Raw genomic sequence first — 23,682 nt, 5'->3', positions numbered from 1 at the left:
CTCTCACGCGTAAAGATTTCCCACTCCAATCCATCTTGCAAGAGCAGCCACTGAGAAAGAGCAGAGGTAACCCACCTGCTTGTCTCATCAAGCTTGCGCAGAGCTAACTTTAAAGATTTGCAGTCTACTGGGTTATAGCCAATTTGTAACCATGTGCAAACAGGCAGATGGCTTGTAAACCAACTCGTAACTCACTGTCATTTGAGACTGGATTTAAAAGCTTCAGGCTGCGGTGTGGGTGTAGGGCTGTGGGACAGGCTTTTTGTTAGGCTGGGTTTCTTTAAATAAAGCATTATTTGTCAGCCCCAAATCACTATTTGTTCCCACTGGCATAAAATTATCATGAACAGAGTTTTTCGAGAAGGGCAATTAAACAGAGCTGTTAGTTGCATTTTTATCATTTCACGATCATGCAGGTATCTTGCGTGAGCTCTTACACCCACAGTCCCAGTCACTTGGGGAACCAGTGAGTGGAGCAAGACACTCCACCAGGCAGGCAGTCTGCTCAAGCCACTCAAATCATCAATTTTACAGGACTGCAAAACTACAGACCTTGAGGTTTTCAGTAACATTTAGATCTGCAGCTCTTGGAGGGCTCTGCTTACCTTGGGCAAGTCACCAGCTACCTTCTGTCTCTCGTTTTGATCGACTTTGAGTTTCGATAGTGTTTCGTTTAGCTGTGTTTTCAGCTGCAAAACAGTAACAAAGAAAATCCGTTTCCCTCACACACACAGCTTTTATCTGTCTGTCCCACGGATTAACCCAGCGCACACTGACTGCAAGATTACTAACAATTATTGCACACACTGGATTAGTCAACATGTATGATGAGGTTTACAAGGACAATCAAGGAAGAGAGACTCCATCTGTAAAGATAAATGTAAAGAATGGAAACTACAGAAGAAAAGACATAGTTGGCATCAGCTTGACTGCAAGTGGTTTCAACTCAAACTATATTGTCGGTAGGAATATTAGCAATACTGAAAGTACGTAAGCCTCTCCAGCACCAGTCAGCCCAGATTTCAACTTAATTCATGGCAAATATGCAAAAATACAGATTGTCATCTTCCTAATGCAGGCTAAACAGTCACTTTGCTGCTGAATAAACTAAAAAGCTCTACTTGTCATCTTCATAAAGCACTACTTAATACAACTATGTTGACTTAACCAGTCTGTTAATGTCACATCAAGGCATGAATCACTGACAAGGGTATATTAAGTTGTAGATTCTGTTTAGATTCAATCCAAAAAAAAAAAAAAAAAAAAAAAGTGAAGTTATTTCAGTGAAGAGGGATGAATACTTTAACTGGCTGCCCTTAAACTACAGCCTTCCAAAGGCTACAAACATTTTTAAAGAATATTTTGATCGCTCTTCAACACAGCGTACAGAACGAGCGATGGCACTTAAGGCTTGAGTCTCAAACAGGAGTGCTAACAAGAAGCTCGAGTGCCAATTTTGCTGGATTTGTGCCTCTGAAGTGCACTGTGCTAATGTTCACTATTCCTGCTGTCAATCTTCTTGGGAGCCAGCAGGAGATTAAAAGAAGTGAACAATAGGCTACTCAGAGCCCTGAATTCTAACTGATTCCAAATCTACACATTGTATTGTCTCACCCTTGGAAGATTCCCTGCTTTGGGGCACCTGGACTGATGGATGCCGTTTTCTACATTTTGGGGAAGCACTGTTGAGCTCCTCTGCAGTTTCAGCTTCTCTCCTTGCTCACCTTATAAATTAGTGGGAAATACATTTTGAAATCCCATCATTTCTATCCTTTAGCCTCCTGCCTACTGCAGAAACATGCTCAAATACACTGGACAGCATTCCTGAGCTATTTGCATGAAGGTAGTTGTTTACCAGCTCTTCACACTCTACCAGCACAACATCACGAGACTGCCGAGTCAAGCTGCCCTAGCAGGGAGCTCAGCTTTTTAAGCTTTTGTTGTTACAGACATAATAGACTGTTGCCTCTTATATTCAAGAGGTTGGCGTTTACTGATTAACTGTAAGATATGCATTCAATTCCCATTTCCCTCACTTTCAGAACGAGAGACTTTGGTTGCTGAGGAAGGATGCTAATCAGTGCTGTACCAGACTTGCCAAGCATACTATTAAACTTAAGCAGATTGTTATTGCGGTGAGGTTTTTTTTTAAATCAACTATTTTAACCCTGTTAATTACTGGCAGTAACCCAGTGAGGTCAGCAGCTCAAGTTGTCCCATCAACTACTCTAAAACCCACCAAAGACATGCTGACAGAGACAACCTTCCTTGATTCTGGCTCAAAAGCAAGAAAGTGCCGCTCAGATACAAGCAGAGGAAGGATCTGACTGCTCCTGCAGCCATAAAAAAAAAAACCAAAACATGTCACTGAAACAAACAAGAAGTGAAAGGACTCAAACCGGAAAACCATGCATCTTTGGGTCCATAGGTCTGGCCTCAGTTAATCCAACTCCTTCTTGAGAAAACCTGGTATAGGTTTTGACTGGATAGCACTGCTAGCCAAAAACACTAACAGAGTGCATGCACCAAGCCAGCACAGCTATTCAGCCACATCAGGATGCCAGCTGCTGAAGGGCTGGGTACCCTGAATTAATCTAACGTTGGTTTTGGCCAATTTCTGTACATACAGAGGAGGATGGAAAAGGCTCTGCACGGTCAGAGCACGGATACCACAGCTGCATCCTCAAAAGCTTGGGGCAGAGGGGAGAGAACAATCCTCAAGTTAAATCGATGACAGCACAACTTTTGTTGTTCCAAGGACATTGTAGTTGCTGTTGCGTAGGTCTACGCTGTAAAACATTGATTCTCAAGAAGTTTCAGGAATGAAAGTCTTACAGACTTTGGAAAAAGTCTTAAGAACCAGACATGCTATTGTTAGGAGCAGAGAAAGAGACAAATTGTAAAAGTCAGACTACATAAATGATTGCAATGGACAAAAATATCAAGCTGAAGAGGTTAGCAGAACAGACAGGATTTGAAATAAGTCTCCGCTTCATAAGTATGCTGGGAGTCTAGTTTGTGCCCAGCGGAGAACAAGCTTCTTACCAAATTTAACTCTTCATTCTGTCTTACTGCTTCAGAATATGAATCATCAAGTTTTTTCTGCAATTCAGTCAACAGATCTTTGAGCTGAAATGAAGTTTAGAGTTTTAGGATTTGTCTCCTTAGGATGCCCACTTTTCTTCTGCTCAGTTATTAGTGTGTCGCTCTACTCTAAGGTCACAAGCATATAAACTCCTCAGCCACGGGGGCTAAGCATTAGATTAGTTTGCCAGCCAACTGGTAACCAAAAGAAAAAGAACAGTTTGGTCAATTCTCTTTACCTCTCTGACTTCTGAAACATAAGTAGATCGTTCTATTTCTGCCTTTTCTAGTTCACTTTCCAAATGTTCTCTCTCTTTTTTAAGCTAGAAACAGAAAAACAGAGTTAAAAAGGAGGTTTTCAACGCCTTCTTGCAGTATCATCTTCTGATTTATTTTTAGCTATTAATTTCATCAAATATTCCATGACATTTAGCAAACACTTCAAATCCAGTGATTGCACAGCACAGATTTTAAACTGTTACATTTCAAAAAGATAACAAGAAAAAAGAATCAAGCCCAAGATCATCAACAAGCAGTAACTCAGTCTCACAAAGAAAGAGCCCCAGTGGGTGAGTACAAAAGTAAAAAAAAAAAAAAAAATCTCCAATACCCAGCTTCTCTGCTTCTTAAAAACACTAGCCAAAAGATTCAGTTCAAACTGCAGCACAGGCTGCACTACTTGCAGGAGGAAAGTCCTAAGAAGTTCAGAGCTATAGCATAAGCCTAAATCACGTTTTAAGTAACAGAAAGCTTTAAAGACAAAAAAAGCCACCTGCACGTACAGTTTCAACTTCTTTGATTTCTTCCTTTAACCTCTCTACCTCGTGCTCCAAAGAAACGACTGAAGAACGCATCTGCAGTTTTCAAGAAAGATAAAGACATCATTTAGTTGGGTTGGTCTAAGATGAACTCTCCGTGTAAACAGGAGCTTGCTTCTACGATTTAAAAATATTAAGGATGAAGTCACAGTGACTGAATAAAATAAGACGCTCACTCAAACAATTCAATATTCTGAGTCTCCATCAGAACACCTTTCCTACCTTCTCCCAACAAAACAAGTTCTCTGACATATTTAGAATCTAGATGTCTAAATGATTTGGAATACAAGGATTAAGTTAGCTGTCCATTAGTTATGGTAAGGGAAACATCTTTCCTAAACAGGGAAGGCTGTCTTCATCCACACATCGCCAAATTCAGCATATTTAGCCTTATTAGAGGCTGCGTAAGTATAGCAGACGGCAGCACATCTATAGTTCAAGATCTGACAGCCTTTCATGAGCCCCTCAAACAAGATGTTTATAAATCATCTGTCTGTTCGCTCCAGGCTCATATTCTGGCACTCGAATTTACTAAGCAGGAGTACTTTAGAAATAATTTATTTTGAAAAAAGCAGTTTGACCTACTTTACTTCTAGATTAGGAAAAAACATAAAAGGCTTTTTTCTCACTACTTTTGCCAGCAACAGAGCCTTCCTAAAAAGGAAAGCTTTGCAGGCAATTTCAAGTGTAATTAGTTGACCGTAATGGATTAAGGAGTATTTTAACAGCTTCCAAAAAATTGTTGTGATTATATGATATTTAGATTTTAGCACAAAGAGTCTGTATCTGTTCAGAAGTGGACTTTGGGAAAAAAAAAAAAAAAAAGGTGCTTAACAGAAACACAGTTTGAGTTGCCAGGATCAGAAAAATATGTATTCCTGGGCACATGGATGGTACGCATGTACATTCCTGAATCTTTGGCTTCCTAACCTGTCAGCATTAATATTACAATGAGCTATTTGGCTGCCTCCTGCATCGCCTGCAAAGGACTGACACAGACTTGTCATAATGGTCAAAGACCTTACACCTATGCTGTTCATCTGTTCTTGCTTCTCTAAAGATGGCAAGAGGAATAGCCACACAAATCTAAATACAACAATTCATCCATTTTTTAGGTTTTTTTTAAATAGAAGTATGTTCAAAGAAAAAAAAAAAAAAAAAAAAATCACTCTTAGCACGAAAGTAAGTGTCAGAGCACCAAAAATCCTAATTTTATAAGGAGGGATCATTCCTGTTATACCGGTTCCAGACTTCACCTTTTTCATCCACTGGTCACACAGACATCAAACCAGGCAGCCAGGGCTGTTCTACACCTGCCTTCACAGCGCTCCAACACCCTCTGCGACTTCAAGCAGAAACCGCCTGGCTGCCGCAAAAAGCGGATCTTCAGAAATACCTGTTTAAGCTCCTTCTGTGATTCCTCAACTTTTATCTTCCATTTGCTTTCTTCTTCTTCCACACTCCTCTGTAGCCTTTGTAAAATCCCCTCCTATGAAGAGAGAGGAGTTTGAAAGCTTACAGCAGAAGAAAAACAGCTTGCAACATCACAAGGCACACGCGACCAGGCGTCCTGCTTACCGTCTCCGCTAGAACCGATTTGTATTTCTCACACTCCAGTTGCAGCAGCAGGTGCGTTTCCTCAGCCTCCTTCAACTTCTGCTCCATAGCCTGGCAAAGGTGAAAAGGGAGCAGAAGACTCATGTCTGAGCTGACAGATTGGAGTTCTATTCTTCATCTCATTTCAACAAGCAAGCTGGTATCATTCACATTGGCAGCTCTGTCTTTCCAACCCACGTGTAGAAAACAGCAAGCGCAATGTTCACCTACAACTCCCAAAACTCAATCACAAACTTTATACGAGTTACTGCAGTAACTCTGAGTCACCTAAAAAAACCCACAATTACTTGGAAACGGGAACAGGGATTTTGAATTTCATGAATGTTTTCACAGCCCCACAAGGTGCTTTTTGAAGATGCAGACACATTTCTGATTTCCACGATGCAAATATCTATAAAACTGTTTTCTTGTCATCTGTTTGCCAAGCTGAACTTCACAATCCAGAGCACAATTTGCAAGATTTATACTGGAAAAATATGCTATGCCATACGCAAGGAAGTTGTCCACCATTTGTGTGTGCCTACCTTGACGTCTTCAGATCCTGAAGCCTCTCTCAAGTATTCTTTAGCCATCTTCTCAAATCCACATATCCATTCACTATGACTCTGTTGGGAAACATATTCGGTTAAAGCTGAGAATAACCTCAATAAATCTCTCTTCATGACATTTGCCTCCCAACTGCAGGCTTACAGAGCAGTGTTTCAGTCCCCTAATTCCCTGGAGCTACCACTCAGCAGTTGTTCTGTTAGTACCACACACAGCCAAGCCAAGCTGATGGTCAGCAGTCCAGGAGCACGAGGTTATGAGACACGCACAGGTCACGGGGGCTTGGAAGTGCTGAAATACAACTGGGTGACAGAGGGCTCTCTGCAAGTGTCAAGGCTCTACATGCGAAAACTTTAAGGGAATCTTTCCCAAAATCCCTGAGCAGTTAAAGCAGATTCTTGCTATGTAATTCCAGGGACCTTATTAGGAAGACTGTTCTATAACCTTACAAAAATCAGTCTTTTTAAAAACTCTTTCTAGCTCATCAGGAGACTAACTTTAGCAGATTTGAAAATAATTTTAAATATGAATATTCAAAACCTCTAGACATTACAAATGAAACACAGATCCCATTTTTCTAGCCTCACTTCACATCACTCACACAGCCTAAATCATACAAATGCACTTCCCTCACAAACAACTGAAAGCCACCAAGAATTAGAAATCAGTGGTCTTCAAAAGGTATTTTGGGAATAAAACAAACCCTCCTGAACTGTATTAACTGCCACTGAGGCAGCGCAGCCCCTCTAGAAAGGGGAGCCAGCCGTTATCTGTGCAGCAGCCAGGGAAGATATGGATCCCCACCGTGCCAGACAGCGAGCAAACACACAGCAAGCCTTATCTGCCCCTGAAAATTTTCGATCTCAGCTAAACACAAGTTAACACAGGCATATGAAACAGATGTTGGGGCAGTAGAAAGAAACCAAGATAACTTTAAAAAAAAAAAAAATACTTTTCTTAAAGTAACCATCTGCAGCTTCGCCTCTCTGCTGCTAGTGTCACCAGCAGACGACACTCACATTCCACTGCCAAAACCTTGGGGCAGAGGAGACTGCAGGGAAACGCTCCAGATCTCCCAGCACAGCAGGACCAGAGCTCCCCAGCAGCAGGGTAGAAAGAGCTCCTTCTCTTACCATGTTAGAAGGAAGAGAGACTTTAGGGAATAGCTTCTGGAGTAGTTCGCGTGTCTCCACCTCGGCAGCTTCCAGATGCTGCTGCTTCTCCTAAACCAAGAGAAAGGCTTGCGTGAAATTGGGCAACACACTCCATGGATCTGCCAATAGCCTCTTCTACGCCTAGAGTAACTTCCTTAACCCCAAAAAAAAAAAAATCATTTTTTTAAGTGAGAAAGGCTCTACAGTCTCTAAAATTGCCAGTAAACTGCTTAAAAATTGACACTGAATTGCTTCAGAATTTGGCTTTCACATTTGTTTGTGCTTTCAAGCTGTTATTTTCATTAAACCCTCCTCCAATCTAGCCTGTTTGTACAGGAATTACACCATCACTTGTTCACAACACAACACAAACTACACGGAGCTAACTGCATCCACAGATCACACCAGCCCTGCCACTCACGCTGAGCAATCTCAAAACCAAGAAATTTGATCAACCAACAATATTTTTAAAATCCATACTTATTTTAAACAACTTTAGGTGGGGGAAAAAAAAAAAAAATCACCAAATCAAAACCACTGAATTAAAGTCAAAAGGAAACTTTGCGTTAATGCACATTTGAACCAGGCCAAGAAAGCAATACTATATCTTCTAAGTATTATTTTTAGTTACTCAAGAGAGAGAGAGAGAGACCCTCGCATCCTCCTTCCCCAAGCTCGGATGCAATGGGAAATAATTGTTAGAGCTGTGTGACAATCTCCAGGTTTTCTTTGTTATTGCTCTTCAAATATTAATATACAGAGCCAAAGGCCCCACAGATCCATCGTTCCATTTATTTAACATTAAAAGCAGACCAGGCACAGGATATTTGCTTGCTGTGCTTGTGGCAGGTTGGTTTAATTTAGCCACATGACACTCAGGCTCCCGTTTAAGTTTAAAAGCAGGAAGTCTGAAACCCTGGACAGAAGGCAGTAAAAAAAAAAAATCCTTCACTCGTATTTGGGTTTGGTTTGTTCTTTGACATCAGTGTCACTGATGCTCCGAGCTCCTCTGCTGCAAGAGATTGGCGGCATTAGTACGGTGAGATTCAGAGACAGAAACAGACAGGAGACATTAGGTTGTGAAGTTGTGCTAAGTGTGTTAGTTTTCAGCAATTTAGGAACCACTAAGTGGCAAATGGCTGTTCGATGAAGCCTTCTGACTGCAAGAGAAAGCAGGCAGGCGTTAGGACACGGCAAAAGCAGGTACACAACTTCCCCAGACGTGTGGCCAAGCAAAGAGCGGAGATGGCTCCTAAACACAGAAACACAATCCCAAACCAGAGCTCCTCTGCTTCTAGCTACCTGACTTGTGTTTTTGGAGTTATTTTTATGGGTTTTTGAGTTCTGCATAGTGACACCACCGAATCAGGCTTGTAGCAAACGCAAGCTCCTCTCAGGGCAATTCACACTCTGTGTAATTTTGAACATTGCCTATGACCGGACCTGTCGAGCTTCATATGCTTCCAAGGAGGAAATTCACAGCTGCGGTGACACCGTTTTCCTGAGAAGTTCTCAGGTTTTTAAATAATAATTTAGTCCTAGTTCTTCATGGGTCCAACAAATTTCTTCAAGCACAGCAAAAGCCCAGTAGATGAAAGCAGGTTGCTCACCAGCACAGTTATTTTAGAGCTCCCCACAAAGAAAAAAAAAATTCACAACAGCTCTAACAATTATACAAACAGAAATTAAAAAAAAAAAAAAAAATCAGCATGCCCACAAATTAAAGATTAAAAAAACCATAAAAGAAATCTAAAAGACAACAGGAAGAAGCAGAGGTGAGAGTATATGAATGATCACTCAGAACAGACTATTTAAATTGCAGTAAAAGTTAAATGCCTCCATTTCACTTAAAAGAACCAGCTGCAGATCCGCTTCTAGCTTAACGCATCGTTTCTAGCAGTTAACATTACAACCTTGGCAGTCTTGTTCACTTTGTCCTGCAGCAATTTTTCAGTTGATGCCAATGCTTCCATGGCTTTCCAGTTTTTCTTCCGAAGGTCCTAATCATTTTTAGAAAGAATGATTTCAGTTCAGCCAATATTCAAACTGTTTCTGCTTTTACTTCAGAGATCTATTTTTGCATTACATTCCACCATTTGCATTTAAATGCTGGTTACTGCAAGATGATTTGGCCGGGTAAGAGGACATACACTAGCAAAAACAAGTGTGATGTTCAACGAGTTTCAATGAAAGGGAGGGGAGGGGAAATAAGCCAATTTCTGCCCAACCTGTCCCCATATCCAAAACTGATCCAAGTGTTACTGCAGAGCGTATGGCTACAGCGACCCCACACTTTGACTGCACTTGTAAGAAGAAAGAGGGAAGTTTTCAAAAGTAGTGAGGAACACAGACACCAAAACCACAGATCACACAACAGAGGGTTAGGCATGTCGCGTTGCAGAACCCAGCACGGACCCCAGTACACATGGAGGTGCACACATTTATGCCCCTGATCTTGCAACCAGATCCAGCTGTGCAGATCCTCGGGCCTCAGCCCAAACCTACTACACCAGGGTTGATTTTAGAAACACAAAGCTCAAGACCTTGGTTGACACCCACGCAGGTCTCTCCACTGCGCCCAAAGAAAACTGGTTTGCTCACCAGTGCCCTCCTGGGAGCTTTTGGGATTTCACCAGTGGCAAGCACACCCCAGATCCGCATGGAAACACCACCGTGCCATGCTCCTGCATCTTTCTTGGCGAGGTCATCAAACGTGTACTCCACAAGACGTCAACATGCAAGCTCAGTTACAAAGCTGAGAGCTCTTATAAAAAGAGTCTGCCAGCTCTTATCCAGGAGGAATGGTGGGCCTTGTGTGGAGGAGATTATGGTACCCAGGACTTATTTTTCTTTTCCAACCCTCAGGGCAATCTGCTTTAGCAAAGGGCTATTTTGGAAGTGCTGTATGCTATTTTTCTTTAATTCACCACGCAATGTGGCATCCAAACCCTAGCACGTACCTACATTAGTTTTACTTCACCACTTCGGTTTACCTGCTAGGCTGAGGGCTGTTTCCCAGGACACAAAAACAAGACTGGATAAAATTGCAATGTGGAAAGGTGGGACCTACGCACATGCTCTGCCTTTAGCAGCAGCCAGATTTCTGCCTGCACCACAAAGGGTACTCAGACCTTGCAATTCCCCAGGAAACAAGCACACATATGTTCTACCTTTCCAGCTCATCTGTCTTCTGAGAAAACCCAGCCACTTTCCCACTACTTTATTTCAGCTGCTAAGACACAATACTTACTCAAAAGCTCACGTTATCAATATTTCCTTTATGCATCTTCCCTTACATTGCCCCACTTTTAATCAATAAAGTTTACTGCATGGTATTCAGGCAATAGCCCTTAGAGTCAAGGAGAGCTAGGAGAGTTAAAAACCCCGTATTTTAAGAAGTTTCTTCCATATAACTTAAAAGACGCCATTCTCTTGCCTTGCCCTGCACAGGTAATGTATCACAAGGAGGTAACTCCACACCTCTGTGATACAAGATACAATCTTTACTTCCACCCCCAAACAACCATAATGCACCATCAGCAGCTGCTGTAAAGGAAGGCTCACTGTCCTGTCCTTCACCACTTTCAGAAGATCAGGATTAGTCACTCTTAGGAATGGGAAAAGTCAGATCCAAGAGCCCTGAAGGTAATGAACCCTCCTGTGTCCACGCACAAGGACCATACCTCAACCAGAGCACGGGGCCCCTTCATCCTCCCACCCTCCCTCCCCAAACACCCTCTTCTTCCCTTGGCAGAGGATGCGTTTCTGAACAGGGCTAACAAGGCTTGAATCCAAGTCTGAGAACTTGCTGCACAATGTGTCCTGCAGCAAGTCTTCTCCCATCATCAACTCAAAGAGCTGACGAAACTTGGAGCACTAAAGTAAAGCATGCTTAGTCACTCCCAAGAAAAGAGGGAGAGGAGTGTCCAGGGGACACAATACAGCAGACAACTGTCAAACATTTTCTTAGCAGAATGGCCTAGGCATTGAAGAATGCTGTGCACACAGGTTTGGTTGTTCTTTGAGATTTGGGTTGGTTTTGGGTTTTTTTGAGGGGTGAGGGAAGAATATCCTTACGTTGTTCTTTTTCCTTTGTTGCTCTAAAGCATTTCTCTGAGAGGCGAGCTCATTTTGGAGACTGGCGATTTCCTTCTCTTTCCCTGCAACCCTGAATTAGCAAAAAGAATCATAAACAAGTCAGGAGACATTTAAGAAATTTCAAGTGAAGCATACTACACTAACTTGCCTTCCCTTCCAGCAACACACACACTTTGAAAAGCTGCTCTCACTGACTTGGCAGTACCGCTCGATTCCTACTGCTCTGTGAACTGCCGGCTGCCAGAGCAAAGCCCATTGTAAAGCTGTTGTTTGCCTACAACAGGCATCTGCAGACATTTATCAAGGCCACAGAAAGGCAGCGTGTTAGACAAGGATAAGTCAGCCAGCCCACGCTAGTACAATGCTACAGAACAGGTACTGCGTGCTGGATAAGAGCATTCTTTTTCAAGCACCTAGTCCACAACTTAGAAGTCATTTAACTTAAAAGAAAAATAATTCAGCCAGCCAAAAAAGCATGACAGTGGCAATTTGTGTAGCACAGTGTAAGCTAGTGTGGCATTAGCTTCCACACGGTTCTTTACTGCACTTCAGCTCTACATTATATCACACTTTTACCCTTGAGATTTTCCCTGGGAAAAGATTTCTACCAGATGATTTTATAATGTGAACAACAACCGTCAACTAAGTTGAAGTTCCAGTAAAAAAGCCTGTCACTTCTGCTTGAAACACCAACATTTAACTCTTCAGATACAGAGCTGAGCTGGCATGCATTTAAAACTAAATCAATCACGGCTTGCTTGCGTTGTGGGCACAACATACTGAAAGCACTGTCTGCAGAAGACCGCAGCTGAGGTTTATTTGCGTGAGCAGAATCTCTCTGTTGACGTTTTATTAGATAGTAAAGTGGGGTTTTTTACTGGCCACTTCTCACACACTAATATTGTACATTTGGCATTTATTTCATCTTTTAAATTTCCTGAGCAATAAGTGAAATGAAGTACTTATCTACTGCATTCAACTTTTGGCAGTACTCACACTTGCAGAAGCTCCTCGCTTTGGACAGCCAGAGATGCCTACAAACAGATCAGAAACTCATTAGGAGCAGATCAGCAGCAAAGAGAGATGCAGAGGGCGTGATCTGCCTTATTAACCAGGCACTGCCGCAACACTAAACCGCTGCGCTCTTGGCCTTCGAGGGAGCCCTGTCCAGCCTCCTGCACCAGAACAACCCTGGCTGTGATACAGCGTGTAAAGACAGCGGTGGAAAGCTAGACAAGAACACAGCAGGAATAAGAAAGAGGACAAGGCTGAACAGATATGCCACAGCCAGAAGAGCTGTCTTTGTGCAATTCAACCCTGAAGCTGTCCCTGGATTTGCATGGTCAGTACAGCTGCTGGTTTTCCACGCCATCCACACAAGGTACCGCCCTTTGGCCACCGCCCTTTGGCTTCGCTCAGTAACACTGCAATTAGAAGCTGTACCTGTTTGCAGTTCTCCTGCTTTAATTCTTGAATTTGAACTTTAAAAGATTCATTTTCCTTTTGCACATCCTGTTGAAAGAAAAGAGACAACATATACACACGTATACATACGGACATACAATCATAATACATACACTTCTTACAGCACAAGACCCTTCTATTAAAACTTCACCTGCAACTGTTTTACTTGGCTTGCCATTTCTCTCTCTTTTTCTTCCACTACAGCTTTCAACTTCTTCATTTGTTCTTCTTCCTCTTTCAATCTGCAGACATAGTTTAGAAAGCAAGAAAAAAGGGTTAAAGTAAAGATTCATGCTAAAAAGGGACAGACACTCTAGCTAGGACAGTTTTCAGCAGCAGAAGATAAACATATTTTCTATGCTCGACAGAATAATCAGCCAGAAGGAGAGCGCACACACACATGGAGAAGAAATCATTGCACTATGGCTCTAAACCAAGAAAGCTAACAAAACTACATGCCAGCTGCAACAACGTGCATTGCAAACACTCACCTGCTAAGAACTGGCCTGAAGCAAGCTCATCATTTCACATGTCAATCAGCAAACACATTTAGTCATAGCTGATCTCAACACCATTCAGAGCCAAAGTGGGAGAGAAGCCATTGACCACCTGAGCAAATCCCACAAGCCAGCTGGCTCTGAAGGTGCCAGGAACTATTTCCCAAAGGTGAGGCTGCCTTTGGTACCATGTACTGGTTATACAGGAGCCCTGCTGGGAGGGCAGCACATTACAAGAGCTGCACTGAAGACAGAGCCCTTTTTGGCACAGTCTCATACAACCTTCCTCTGACTTAGAGCAGCCAGACAAAGCAGAATCAAAACAGAGGAAAGTCTGGCAGCGTTTCTCCATAAAACACGAGCTGGAGAATTGGCTATTGCATCTCAGACTGAAAATGGCAAACCATATCCATTCATTGCTTTTACCAACTCAGCCACAGGCACTTAAATCCACGCTTTTTTAAACACGCTAAACAGAAGGAGAAATTATCACTAGACACAAGAAGCAGCAGCAGTTTCACTAGTTAGTAGAGCCCTACGACGTCAGGCAGGGACGCCAGACCGGCTGGCTGGTGTACGTCTGTCGGCACTAATAGCTTATTTTAGCAAAGCACGTAAAATTCTTGAAACCAATTCATACATTCCAATTTAAGATAAACCTCAGCACTGAATGCATATTATCAGCAGGCACTTGAGAAACTGCTACGAAGCATACTCACAGGCTCTCCAGGTCCTGGACTTGGGATGCAGCAGCTACCTGAAAAACAAAGTAATTCCCAACCTCATTCTAATGGCACAGTTAAGCTTTCAAATTATCAGCAACTCTTTGCACTAGCAGCAGTACCACACAGCTTACAAGGTATTTGCCAAAGAAATACCAGAAACTTTGCATCACACATTGCTCCAAGAATATCCAAACAGATAACAGATTTTCAGAAGCACAGCTTAGACCAAGCATTCCAAACTTCACACTAGCCAACTTCTCTCCATTCCACCTTTCCCCTGGGACAAATGCCTGTCTAGACATCCACCCAAAACAAGTGTGCACCTAAGTTTCTCCCCTTTATCGTCAACAAAAATCCACACTGAGCTAGAATATGGCCTTACTGGAAAAGTTCTTCCATTAAGTAACACCCAGCTTCAAGGATGTCCAGTTGCCTGTTCTCAAGTCCAGTGCAGGAAATCAAAAGCCAAAATATTCTGACCAGTTGCAGCTCCCGCCACAGGTAAAGGCAGGAAGGAAGGACAGCAAAGCCTGATCGCTTCAATAGGAGCTGCTGCTTTCAGTTACAGCAGGACCTCCTCCAAGACCATAGCGTTACAGAGACGCTACTTCAGTGTGCCAAGGAAGTAACTTAGGACACAGCCATGACTCTGCCTAGGAGCTTCCAAGTTTTCAGAACACTAAAGTGATTCATGAAGGACAGTGTCATGCAAGTTAAAGAAAAGCTCTTAGAGCTTGTTATCTGTGTAAAACCTGTTTTGGATTAACACAGTTGAACTAGTGGGCTCTTTACACCGTAGACTACCAGTTTAGTCAAGCTGGATTTAAAATAGCTCTGTAGGTTGAAGCCTTTGTGAGAGACAGAGGACAAAAACAATATCTTCCAGTTCAACTGAGCAACACTCCCAAATCACATCCACTCTGCAAGCCATACCTGCTGGAGATGTTGCAGGTTCTGTTTTTCTAACTCCTCAACTTTTCTGGTTAATTGTGTAATTGTATCTTTCTGATCCTTTGGGGGAAAAAAAAAAAAAAAAAAGGCAAGTTTAGAAGTGCATAAGTGTAACTTTTCCACAGCCAGAAATACTGCAGCAGAACATATTTCCCTTTAGAATACCAAGGAAGCTTACCTGCAGCCATTCTCCTTTCTTAACAATCTCTTTCTCCTTCTCTTCCAATAAGGCTTCCATGGTTTTCACCTGCTTTTCCTTCCCCTTCAACCTGTACCATTAAACACACGGACACACAGCATAAACCTTTGCTCTTTTATCTATCTGAAAAAACACCACCCAAAGACATCCTATGCTTTGCAGCACGTAACAAACAAAAGCAGTCTATGTGATCAAAGGCACAAACACAATTCATCTGCTACAAATCAATGTGTGAACACTTCCACTTCAGTCTGGGTTAGCAGGAGACGCCCTTGATCAACGGTACTGCTCGTTAAGTGAAAGCAGACAAATTCTGCACCAACATACATTGCAGGGATTTCACACACGTGTGCTCTCCTCATCTAAAAATACTTTCTCCCTCCTCCCCAGTTGGGGACAGAAGGGACTGATGACCATGAGGACTCAATTCTCACTTCTCCACCCAGCTACAGCACAGATATTACCAAAGTAAGTTTGCCATAGCACCTTGTCTAAGTCCTTCCATTCATACAAAGCACAGACACCAGGAAGAACATTTTATTTTAACTTAGACTGCAGCTAAGAAGCGAGGGGTGCACAGGGCAGATCAACTCTACTTACAGAGTTTGAAGTTCTTTGATTTGTGATGTAATCGACACCTAAAGAAAACAATCAGTACTTCAGTTCAATGCACATGGAAGAGAGAAATAAACACTATAAAAACTGTTCTAGGGAGAAATACAGGGGGAAAAAGTCATTAGACATTACTAAAATCACTATCTGTTACAGTTACACAAGCAGAAGCATGCTTTTTTGTGGGAAAATAAATTATGAGAAGCCAACTGTTTCCACTATTTACTTTCTCCACATTTAAAACGTGACTTCCAGAGCAGAAAAGAAAACAGTGCGAACGGGAACACAAGCAGACCCACTGGAGCATCCTTCCACCATGAGAGGCAAAGGAAGAAGCTGATGGGAACCATCTCACTGGCAACTGCAGCTCAAATCAGGGCTACCAACCCTGGTCATTCAGACCTTTGCACAAGCCAGGGCTTTTTTAGTTGCTCTCTGCAATGTCAGCTCTCCCTTAAATTCCCATTCTAAGGCTGAATGTGGATTGAAGAAACAAGATTTAGTGGGAATATTCCCTTTGAATTTTGTATAAAAGCCTGACAGTGGCTATCTGTGTAGATACTGGCTGTCCAAACAGCTTAGTTCTCTACCACAACACAGCAGGAGTTTCCACATTCCCCAAAAAAAAAAAAAAAAAAACCCAACTCATTCTGTTTGCAGGATACCAAGAGCTGCATATACACCACTTTCGGAGCCAGCATCCCTCATATGCAGCTTTCCAGAGACAGCAGCTCTAAACTGCCTTTTGTTCTGGGCTCTGTGTCAGCTCCAGGGAAGGAAAAACACAAAAATAATTTCTCCAGTTCCTGGGAATTTGCTTTGGAGGAAAAGCCCAAGATGGAAACACATTATATGAAGCTTTGCCTAAAAAGGACAAAACTTTAACGCTAAGGAAAAAAGAAAAGGGGATGACATGTTGGAACGTAGCTAGAAAGACTGAAAAATGTGCAGACCAAAAAAAAAAAAAAAACCAACCCACACATCCCACACAAACAAGCAAGCAAATTTCCTGACAGCACGATGGATTAAGCTGCCTGCAGAACGGGCTCCCTAAGGAAACGCGGGTTCCCGTTGTTTCGGATGCTAGACAGCAAGCATGCCAAAAAGCCAATACTCCTCCATTTCTGCATTCCTGATAGCTAGAGTAAAACTTACTCTGCCAAGACAAGCTTTCTTTGGACATTGGAAAGAAAATAGTCAGGTTTACCTGGAAATCAGATACTATTTGGGCAAGTAGTATTGTTATAGCAACACAGGAAGGCCAACAAAAGGAGAAGTGCCTTCAGCATCTGAGATTTCTGAGGTGCCAGCCTCAAAGGATGTCTTGGGGTTTTGTGTTTACTACAGGAATACTATGCAATGTGCCCAGCCAGAGCTAACGCTACAATTCTTTAAGTTATAGCTAATTCTTGTCAAATTTCATATTAAAAGTCCAAACAGCTCAGGCATCCAGAGGAATGTGGTTTCTGAAGGACAGCAGTAGTTATACTACATGTTTACGGCTTTATATCCAAGAACAGTGTAGCTCTACCATTAAGAAGTTCCCTCACCCAGTAACATTCACCAGTGAAAGAAAACACACTACAACAGACATAAGTGAGCAGCGCATCCAAGGCAAGGCTGTTTCACACTTCTGGCACTAAGGTATTTTACCTGTTTTTCCATCTCAAGCTGGGAATTTCCTACTTCTTCTTTCAGAGCCTCTATTTCCTGTGTCAAAGCCTTTTCAATGACAAAACAGACAGGATTGGACAATGGCAACACAGAAACGCCACAAAAATGGATGCTACAAATTCATCACTATAGAACGCCATGCAGTAACAAATAAATGGTAGTCGGTGGCACAGACACAGAAAGGAAGGTAGGGATTGCACAGATACCTGAACAGTCTTCTCCTTGTTTGCTACTTTAAGAATTTCAGCTTGTAGGAGTTCTTCCACTGATTTTATTTTTCCATCTTTCTCATGGATTCTTAAAAAGAGCAGAGGAACAACATTAGCTGGCTGAACAAAGGCGTCACCTCAGCAAACACACAAGCTTTGGTTCTATCATATCACATCAGCCTCTGGGACCCACAGTGGGACTCCCTCCACTACTGCAGGTGCCATCTCTCACTGCAATCCCAAATCCAGACAGAACAAGCAGGAGAAACAAACAGGAGGAATAAGAATGGGAATAGCTTTATATAACCCGTAGTTCTCAAACTAAATAGACACTATTACTGTCTAGAAATGCAAATTCAGGTATCAATAGTCCCTGGAATGACACAAACTTAACTTCAGCTTTCACTGAGCACTCCAGCAAAGAATTTATCAACTTCAAATACACACACACAGAGCAAACAAGCTCACTCCTTTCAGAGTGCGCACTGAAGGAAAATAATTATCTGACAATTCAGCGCAGTTCCTCATCTAGTCAAACTTAGGCTTATGAAGTTAATTGCTTAGCAGAGAAACAACTCGATTTTCAAAATGTATTGATCTGACTTGACATGTTTCCAAAGTGATAATGCTTCCTGCCACACACACACGCTTCACCCAGTTAAAAGCAAATCATTTCAGGAAAGTAAAGTAGTTGTAGTCACAGAATAAAGACAGACAGAAGTAACAATGAAAAGTGAAATCTGTGCAGTCACTTACACTTTCTGGAGTTCTTCCACCAGTGATTGGAAGGAAACCTGTTCAAAATAGAGCTTCAACTTAGAAAAAACAGAAGAGAGAAAAACAACCTGCAAATGTTGAGGGGTAGGGAGTAGAGATCCCTTCGGCACTGGGTAAACTATGCAGCAGTCTAATGATTTTATCTATCTGGCTGCTCCTGAGAAAATTAGCTGTTGGTCTCCAGTTCCTGGCAAACCAATAGTACCAGGTCTGCTACAAGTTCCAGGAAAACAAAAGCAAACCCACACGATCTCTACCAGGAGAGGCTGAGGTTCAGGACCAGCATCTGATCAGCTAACCTTTTCATACTGGCACTGCTGTACACCTCTCCAGAGTTATTGTGCTTCTCTCCCATAAATGATTTTCTAGAAACTAAGTGGTCTCCTGCTCCGGAGTTGTCCAAGCAGAGCTGGACGTCGAGGAAAGGCACTTCCGAATCGGCACCAAGTGCACATCAGAACGTGTGGATTAACATTAGAAAGCTCAAATATGCAGAACAAGGCTGATGCAGTGTGAGTTGCCTACCAGCCAGCTTGCTGCACTAAACTTCTGGAAAAAAGCAACCCACAGCCACTTCAGTACTTGGCAAACTCAAACCAACCCAGAACTGCCGCTGAACTGGAACCTTTACATCTGCTGCGTTTCTGACACTTACGCAAAGGAAGTATTTGACAGAAGTCTCAGCTTCCAGACCAACGCTGGAAGAAAACAGGATGCTTTGCCAACAGGCTTCAAAGACGTCTTCACCTTTTTCCCTTGACTTTTGCAACCACAGCAAGATTTTTTTAGATTTAGTTTAGGTGTAATAAAAGTTTTAGATGAAAAGTACTACCTGCTCTGATTGCTGAATTTGCAGACTTTGAAGTTCCTTTCTCAAGGATGAATTTTCCGTTCGCAGCGCCTTTGAAAGCAGACACACAGATAACAAAAGACTCATTTGCTGGGGAAAAAGTGTTAAGCTTGACAGAAAAGTAATTTCTTTTAGAACAAGTGAAAGACTTTGAAAGTCTGAAAGAGAACCCCTCTGTAGCAGTTGGAGCCAAATATTCAGTGGACTAATTATTCATTACAGGCAACTCAGAGTGGACTTCGTCTAGAGGAAGGTAGAGTCCATGGAAACACCAAGGTGACGTGCTCACATCTTTGGCTGTTTAGTAACGGGACAGTTTGCTAACGTGCAGTCCCTTCCCAGTACAGGGGTCTCAGCAACGCACCTGGAATTTAGGGACATTAAGTACACGAGCACTGTCTTGGCTATGTCCAGGTAGACAGGACATAGCCTTCCAGCAAAACCCAGCTGAAAACAGATTGGGGTTTTTGTACTGACTTTCCAGATTTCTCATCATTAGCTTCTTTATGACAGAACAGGAAGGAAGTACCTTCAGCATCACCCTAGAAGTGTCACTGATTTATGATCCATCTAAACCTTGAGATTACCAACTAAGCAAAGAGATGCAAGAGCCTCATACTGCCAAGTTTTTACAAAACACCCTTTGCTAAAGAGAGGTTTCTTTTCTTAGGCCTAAGCAGAGAAGCACTTACTGTACGCCACCAACGCTCATGCTTAGTCTACCTTGCCAAAGAGGTTTTAACCTTGTCTTCCTGAGCTGCTTTTCCTATTCAAAGGGAATGATCTCAGACTGCAGTACAAGCACTCAAACATACACTTTGTGTAAGAGCACTTAATCTCTACTTCCTGATAAAAAGATAATACGAGAGATTTTTACCTTCAGTTCCTCCTCTTTATTAGCCACCTGTATGAGTCCTGCCTCAAGCAGCTCTTCAACTGTCTTGATTTTATCATCCTTCTCTCTCATGCTGAGAAATCAAAAGGGAGTATTAGGAAAAAGAGTTAATCTTTGACAGCCATTTAGCTATCGACAGTAACCCTGCTGCCATCAAAACTGGATCTTTATTTTAGCCTCTGATTCAAAAGAAAAAGAAGTTTCTTACCTTCTTTCCATCTGCTCTACCAATTCTTTGTTTGCCTGTAAAAAACAAAATAAGGCGATCATTAATTGGATCAATAACGGTTTAGGATTTTAAAAGTAGAAATAACTGGAGAGTATCAACTTAACCAGAACCTTAGTTACCACTCTAATCCAGAAAGGAAAACAAAATGCCATGAGGACTTTCTACTCATACAGATGTCTAATATTGATGCTGGAAAGATGTCAGTCTTTCAGGGGAGGTACAGATTCAGCCCAAATACATTTATGATTTTACACTGATTGACTACAGGATTTCCGGAAACAAGATCCTGTGGGATACAGGAACCCAGTGATCCTAGGAAGTGTCAAACATGCCAAGCACTGTGCAGCATCTAGTCCACAGCAGGCAGCTCAGTACCTGAAACATCTGTCTCTTTTGAGCATTTATTGAAACCAAAACCTCCACCTGAGGCTCACTCAGCATGATTTCTCAACAACACATTGTGAGAGACCACAGGAGAAGCAGAAGCCAACTACCAAGAAAGATCAGCCCCATTATTTCAGACAGGACATCAAATCAGCCAGACACAGGGGAATAAGGCCGCACATCTGGTTCTCTGCCAGAAGAAAAGGAGTCACTCCAGACAGGGAGCTGCTGCCTAGCAGACACCAGTGCAGAAAAGGAAACATGTTTCCTGTCCTGCAAGTCTTTTTCCAGTGTTTCAGGAAGTTTTCTCATTCCACAATGGTACAAAGTCAGGGGTGTACACAAGAGCTCTCCCAGGCACCACTCACAAAGGCGATACGGCTGAACAACACAACAGCTTTGAACATACAGCATCCTGTGTGAGTACCAGTCAGTCTGGCTGCAACAGATGTGCCACGGGCAAAAATATAGAAGAGAAGAGACAAAAGACATCACAATGCACGTATTTTTCCCATTCTGTGAGTCTGTTCTTTAGTTACTACTGGTTTGAGAATTCGTTCCAGTATGGAAGAAACAAGTAGGGTAAAGATCTTACTCTGGTCTCTCCACAGCCTAGTAAGAGCTCTCTCCCCTGGTTGTTCATGGGTTTTTTTTTTTTATTCCAGAAGATTGCTGATAAAACTAGGAGAGGTTGTAGAATAATTTTTTGCTTGTGTTAGGCTAGCATTCTTCAGGGGAAGAAGGAAAAAAAAAAAAAAATACACATTTTGTTTGGACGCTCTTGACTAGGTCTAGCAGACAGTCACAACTGTTTTACTTGAACCCCCAATGCAAGAGAAAATGCCTAGAAAGCAACAGGCTTTGACACCAACCAGCTCAGACTAGGGTCAGCTTTAGGAAAAAAAAAAATACTGAAGTAGTTAAAAAGAACAGAAGATATTTGATACAACCTCAGTAAACATTGCCTATACCTGCTCAGACAGGAGAGTCTGCAGCTTCTGAACTTCAGCTTGCAGAGTCGCGTTTTGATCCTTGAGAATCTGGAAGGAAATTTAAACATTGTATCAGTTCAGAACTGCAAACCCTAACTACAGGATTTTCATAATGGCAATGAGGTAATTAAATAGCATAGAAGTCATTACAGTGAGTTCTTTGAAAGCTACAAGACTACAGAGTCCCTTTCCCCTTCTTTCTTGCTTTTCTGTATTAATTCTTTCATTCTTATGTTCCGATGAGAAATTCAGTTGCTACCACCTTTATTCCCTGGCAGAGAATCAGACAGTATCACGTGTGAGAGGCAAGAGAAACTACTTTTCTCCAAAAGCAGTGTTAGCATCGTGTCAAGATTTGATAGCTGCCTCTTTTACAAGCAAATGGTCTAGGATCACCTCTCTAGGTCTTTTCAGCTGCCTTAACACCGAGGATGCACAGCAAGGAATTGACAGTCCAGCAGCAGAGAGGTTTGCACAGCTCCCACACTTTGGTCTGACTGCAGGCTGGGAAGAGGAGAATGGGGAAAACAGGCAGCTGTACCACAGACCTTGCCTCCTCTCCAGCATCCCTGCTCCACACAACAGACACGGTAGCCCTTGACAGACAGACTGTCTGTCTCAAATCCTCATATGTATTTTAAAAATCATCCTCCATTATTGCTTTCTGCTTTACAAAGTCTTTAAAAAGACTTGCTTGGTGCTTTACGAAAGTAAAAGGCAGGACACGTGAGCTGTGCTTCAGACCCAAAGCCGTTCAGGGACAACACAAGCAGGAAGGGACAGCAATGGTGAGGATTAAAAGAAGTGCTCTGTTTTGAACCTGGGTTTTCCCTCTTTCATATGCATGGAAAAAAAAAAAAAGCAGCACTTCCTCAGATGGAAGCATTTAGTGCAGAGCTGGTCTGGCTTATGTTTGGGATCAAAGAGAGGAGGAAGAAGAGACTACAAGAGCACACAATACTCATGCCGAGAGCACACTATGGATTTCCACCGTACCACAATGATGACAACCTGCATTCAGTTCTTTACTCACTCCCTAAGAACCGCGAGAACTGCCTCCAGATTTTTGCCATAACTCAGCACCGAGTTGATTTCAGCACATAAACCATCCTCAACACCTCTAAGGCCTTGTTCCTGGGTAACAGTTACTACAGAACCATCACACTAAAGGAAGTTCAGATTATTCCTCCTCATGTTCATTTTCACCACTCCACCTGCCATTTTAGAACGTTCCACCACACTGAAAGCCCTGACAGTGTCACTAACTTGAGACTTGCCAACGTACTCCAGCCTGCCACCTCTTCCCACTCCCTCTTCCAGACTGTATATGCACTCATTACCCAGCACATACTTCACTGAAGATTCAGTCGATAGCTTTATTACAAAAATCAACTGAAGTTGTACTTTGTCTCCTGTTTTATTAATTGAGTAAATTTCTTCCCTCTTATTCTCTGACAGCACAGAGAAACTACAGAGCCTTGCAAGGGACTCTCATCAAAAGCTCTTTGAAAGCGCCACTCTTCAAACGTGAACTAAGTTTACACTCTGCGTGCTAACACGTTCAAAGAGCTCCAGGAAACTCATGAGGCATGGCTTCCCCTACAAAAGCATGCCGCCTCCGCCACTATCCGCCTGCTCTGCTCCTCACTAGCAAGCCTACCAACTTGATATTATGAGATTCAGAGCGAGAGACCTTTCCCCAGAAACATCAGAAGAGCAGCAGTACCCAGTATGAGCTTTAAAGGAGTTAAAAAGATGGAGCCACCACCTTTCTCAGGAAGCAGGTCTATTTCTAACAGCTGAAGTTCAGGAGAAAAAGCCTAAGGCGGCAGAGGGCAAGGAAGGGTTAAGTTGCTTTCTGTGCATGCCATCTAGAAACAAGTACCAGCTTTGCTCTGCAGACCCCA

General features: G+C 42.4%; 1 protein-coding gene across 10 annotated transcripts in view; it reads right to left on the bottom strand.

Annotated features, from left to right (window-relative positions):
* The window catches only part of KTN1 (kinectin 1), a 75,248-nt gene that overhangs the window by 6,918 nt on the left and 44,648 nt on the right, over window positions 1-23,682 (bottom strand). For 2 of the 10 annotated variants that reach the window (XM_086748445.1, XM_086748446.1), the window contains 24 exons: window positions 21,755-21,823; window positions 20,379-20,413; window positions 20,153-20,243; window positions 19,258-19,326; window positions 18,405-18,442; window positions 17,646-17,736; window positions 17,419-17,487; window positions 15,754-15,791; window positions 15,133-15,223; window positions 14,937-15,014; window positions 13,998-14,035; window positions 12,933-13,023; window positions 12,761-12,829; window positions 12,314-12,351; window positions 11,297-11,387; window positions 9,133-9,219; window positions 7,199-7,288; window positions 6,044-6,124; window positions 5,481-5,570; window positions 5,299-5,391; window positions 3,867-3,938; window positions 3,324-3,407; window positions 3,046-3,129; window positions 606-689 (listed from right to left, as the gene is read on the bottom strand). In XM_086748445.1, the coding sequence (XP_086604571.1) occupies window positions 606-689; window positions 3,046-3,129; window positions 3,324-3,407; window positions 3,867-3,938; window positions 5,299-5,391; window positions 5,481-5,570; window positions 6,044-6,124; window positions 7,199-7,288; window positions 9,133-9,219; window positions 11,297-11,387; window positions 12,314-12,351; window positions 12,761-12,829; window positions 12,933-13,023; window positions 13,998-14,035; window positions 14,937-15,014; window positions 15,133-15,223; window positions 15,754-15,791; window positions 17,419-17,487; window positions 17,646-17,736; window positions 18,405-18,442; window positions 19,258-19,326; window positions 20,153-20,243; window positions 20,379-20,413; window positions 21,755-21,823 (1,761 nt within the window). The remainder of the gene's footprint in view (window positions 1-605; window positions 690-3,045; window positions 3,130-3,323; window positions 3,408-3,866; window positions 3,939-5,298; window positions 5,392-5,480; window positions 5,571-6,043; window positions 6,125-7,198; window positions 7,289-9,132; window positions 9,220-11,296; window positions 11,388-12,313; window positions 12,352-12,760; window positions 12,830-12,932; window positions 13,024-13,997; window positions 14,036-14,936; window positions 15,015-15,132; window positions 15,224-15,753; window positions 15,792-17,418; window positions 17,488-17,645; window positions 17,737-18,404; window positions 18,443-19,257; window positions 19,327-20,152; window positions 20,244-20,378; window positions 20,414-21,754; window positions 21,824-23,682) is intronic. The other 8 variants (XM_086748448.1, XM_086748452.1, XM_086748449.1 and 5 more) reach the window with 7 other exon arrangements.

The sequence above is a fragment of the Chlamydotis macqueenii genome, chromosome 5 (genome assembly GCF_036417535.1).
Source record: "Chlamydotis macqueenii isolate bChlMac1 chromosome 5, bChlMac1.mat, whole genome shotgun sequence".
Classification (NCBI taxonomy): Eukaryota; Metazoa; Chordata; class Aves; order Otidiformes; family Otididae; genus Chlamydotis; species Chlamydotis macqueenii.
This window is presented reverse-complemented; position numbering and strand designations above follow the sequence as displayed.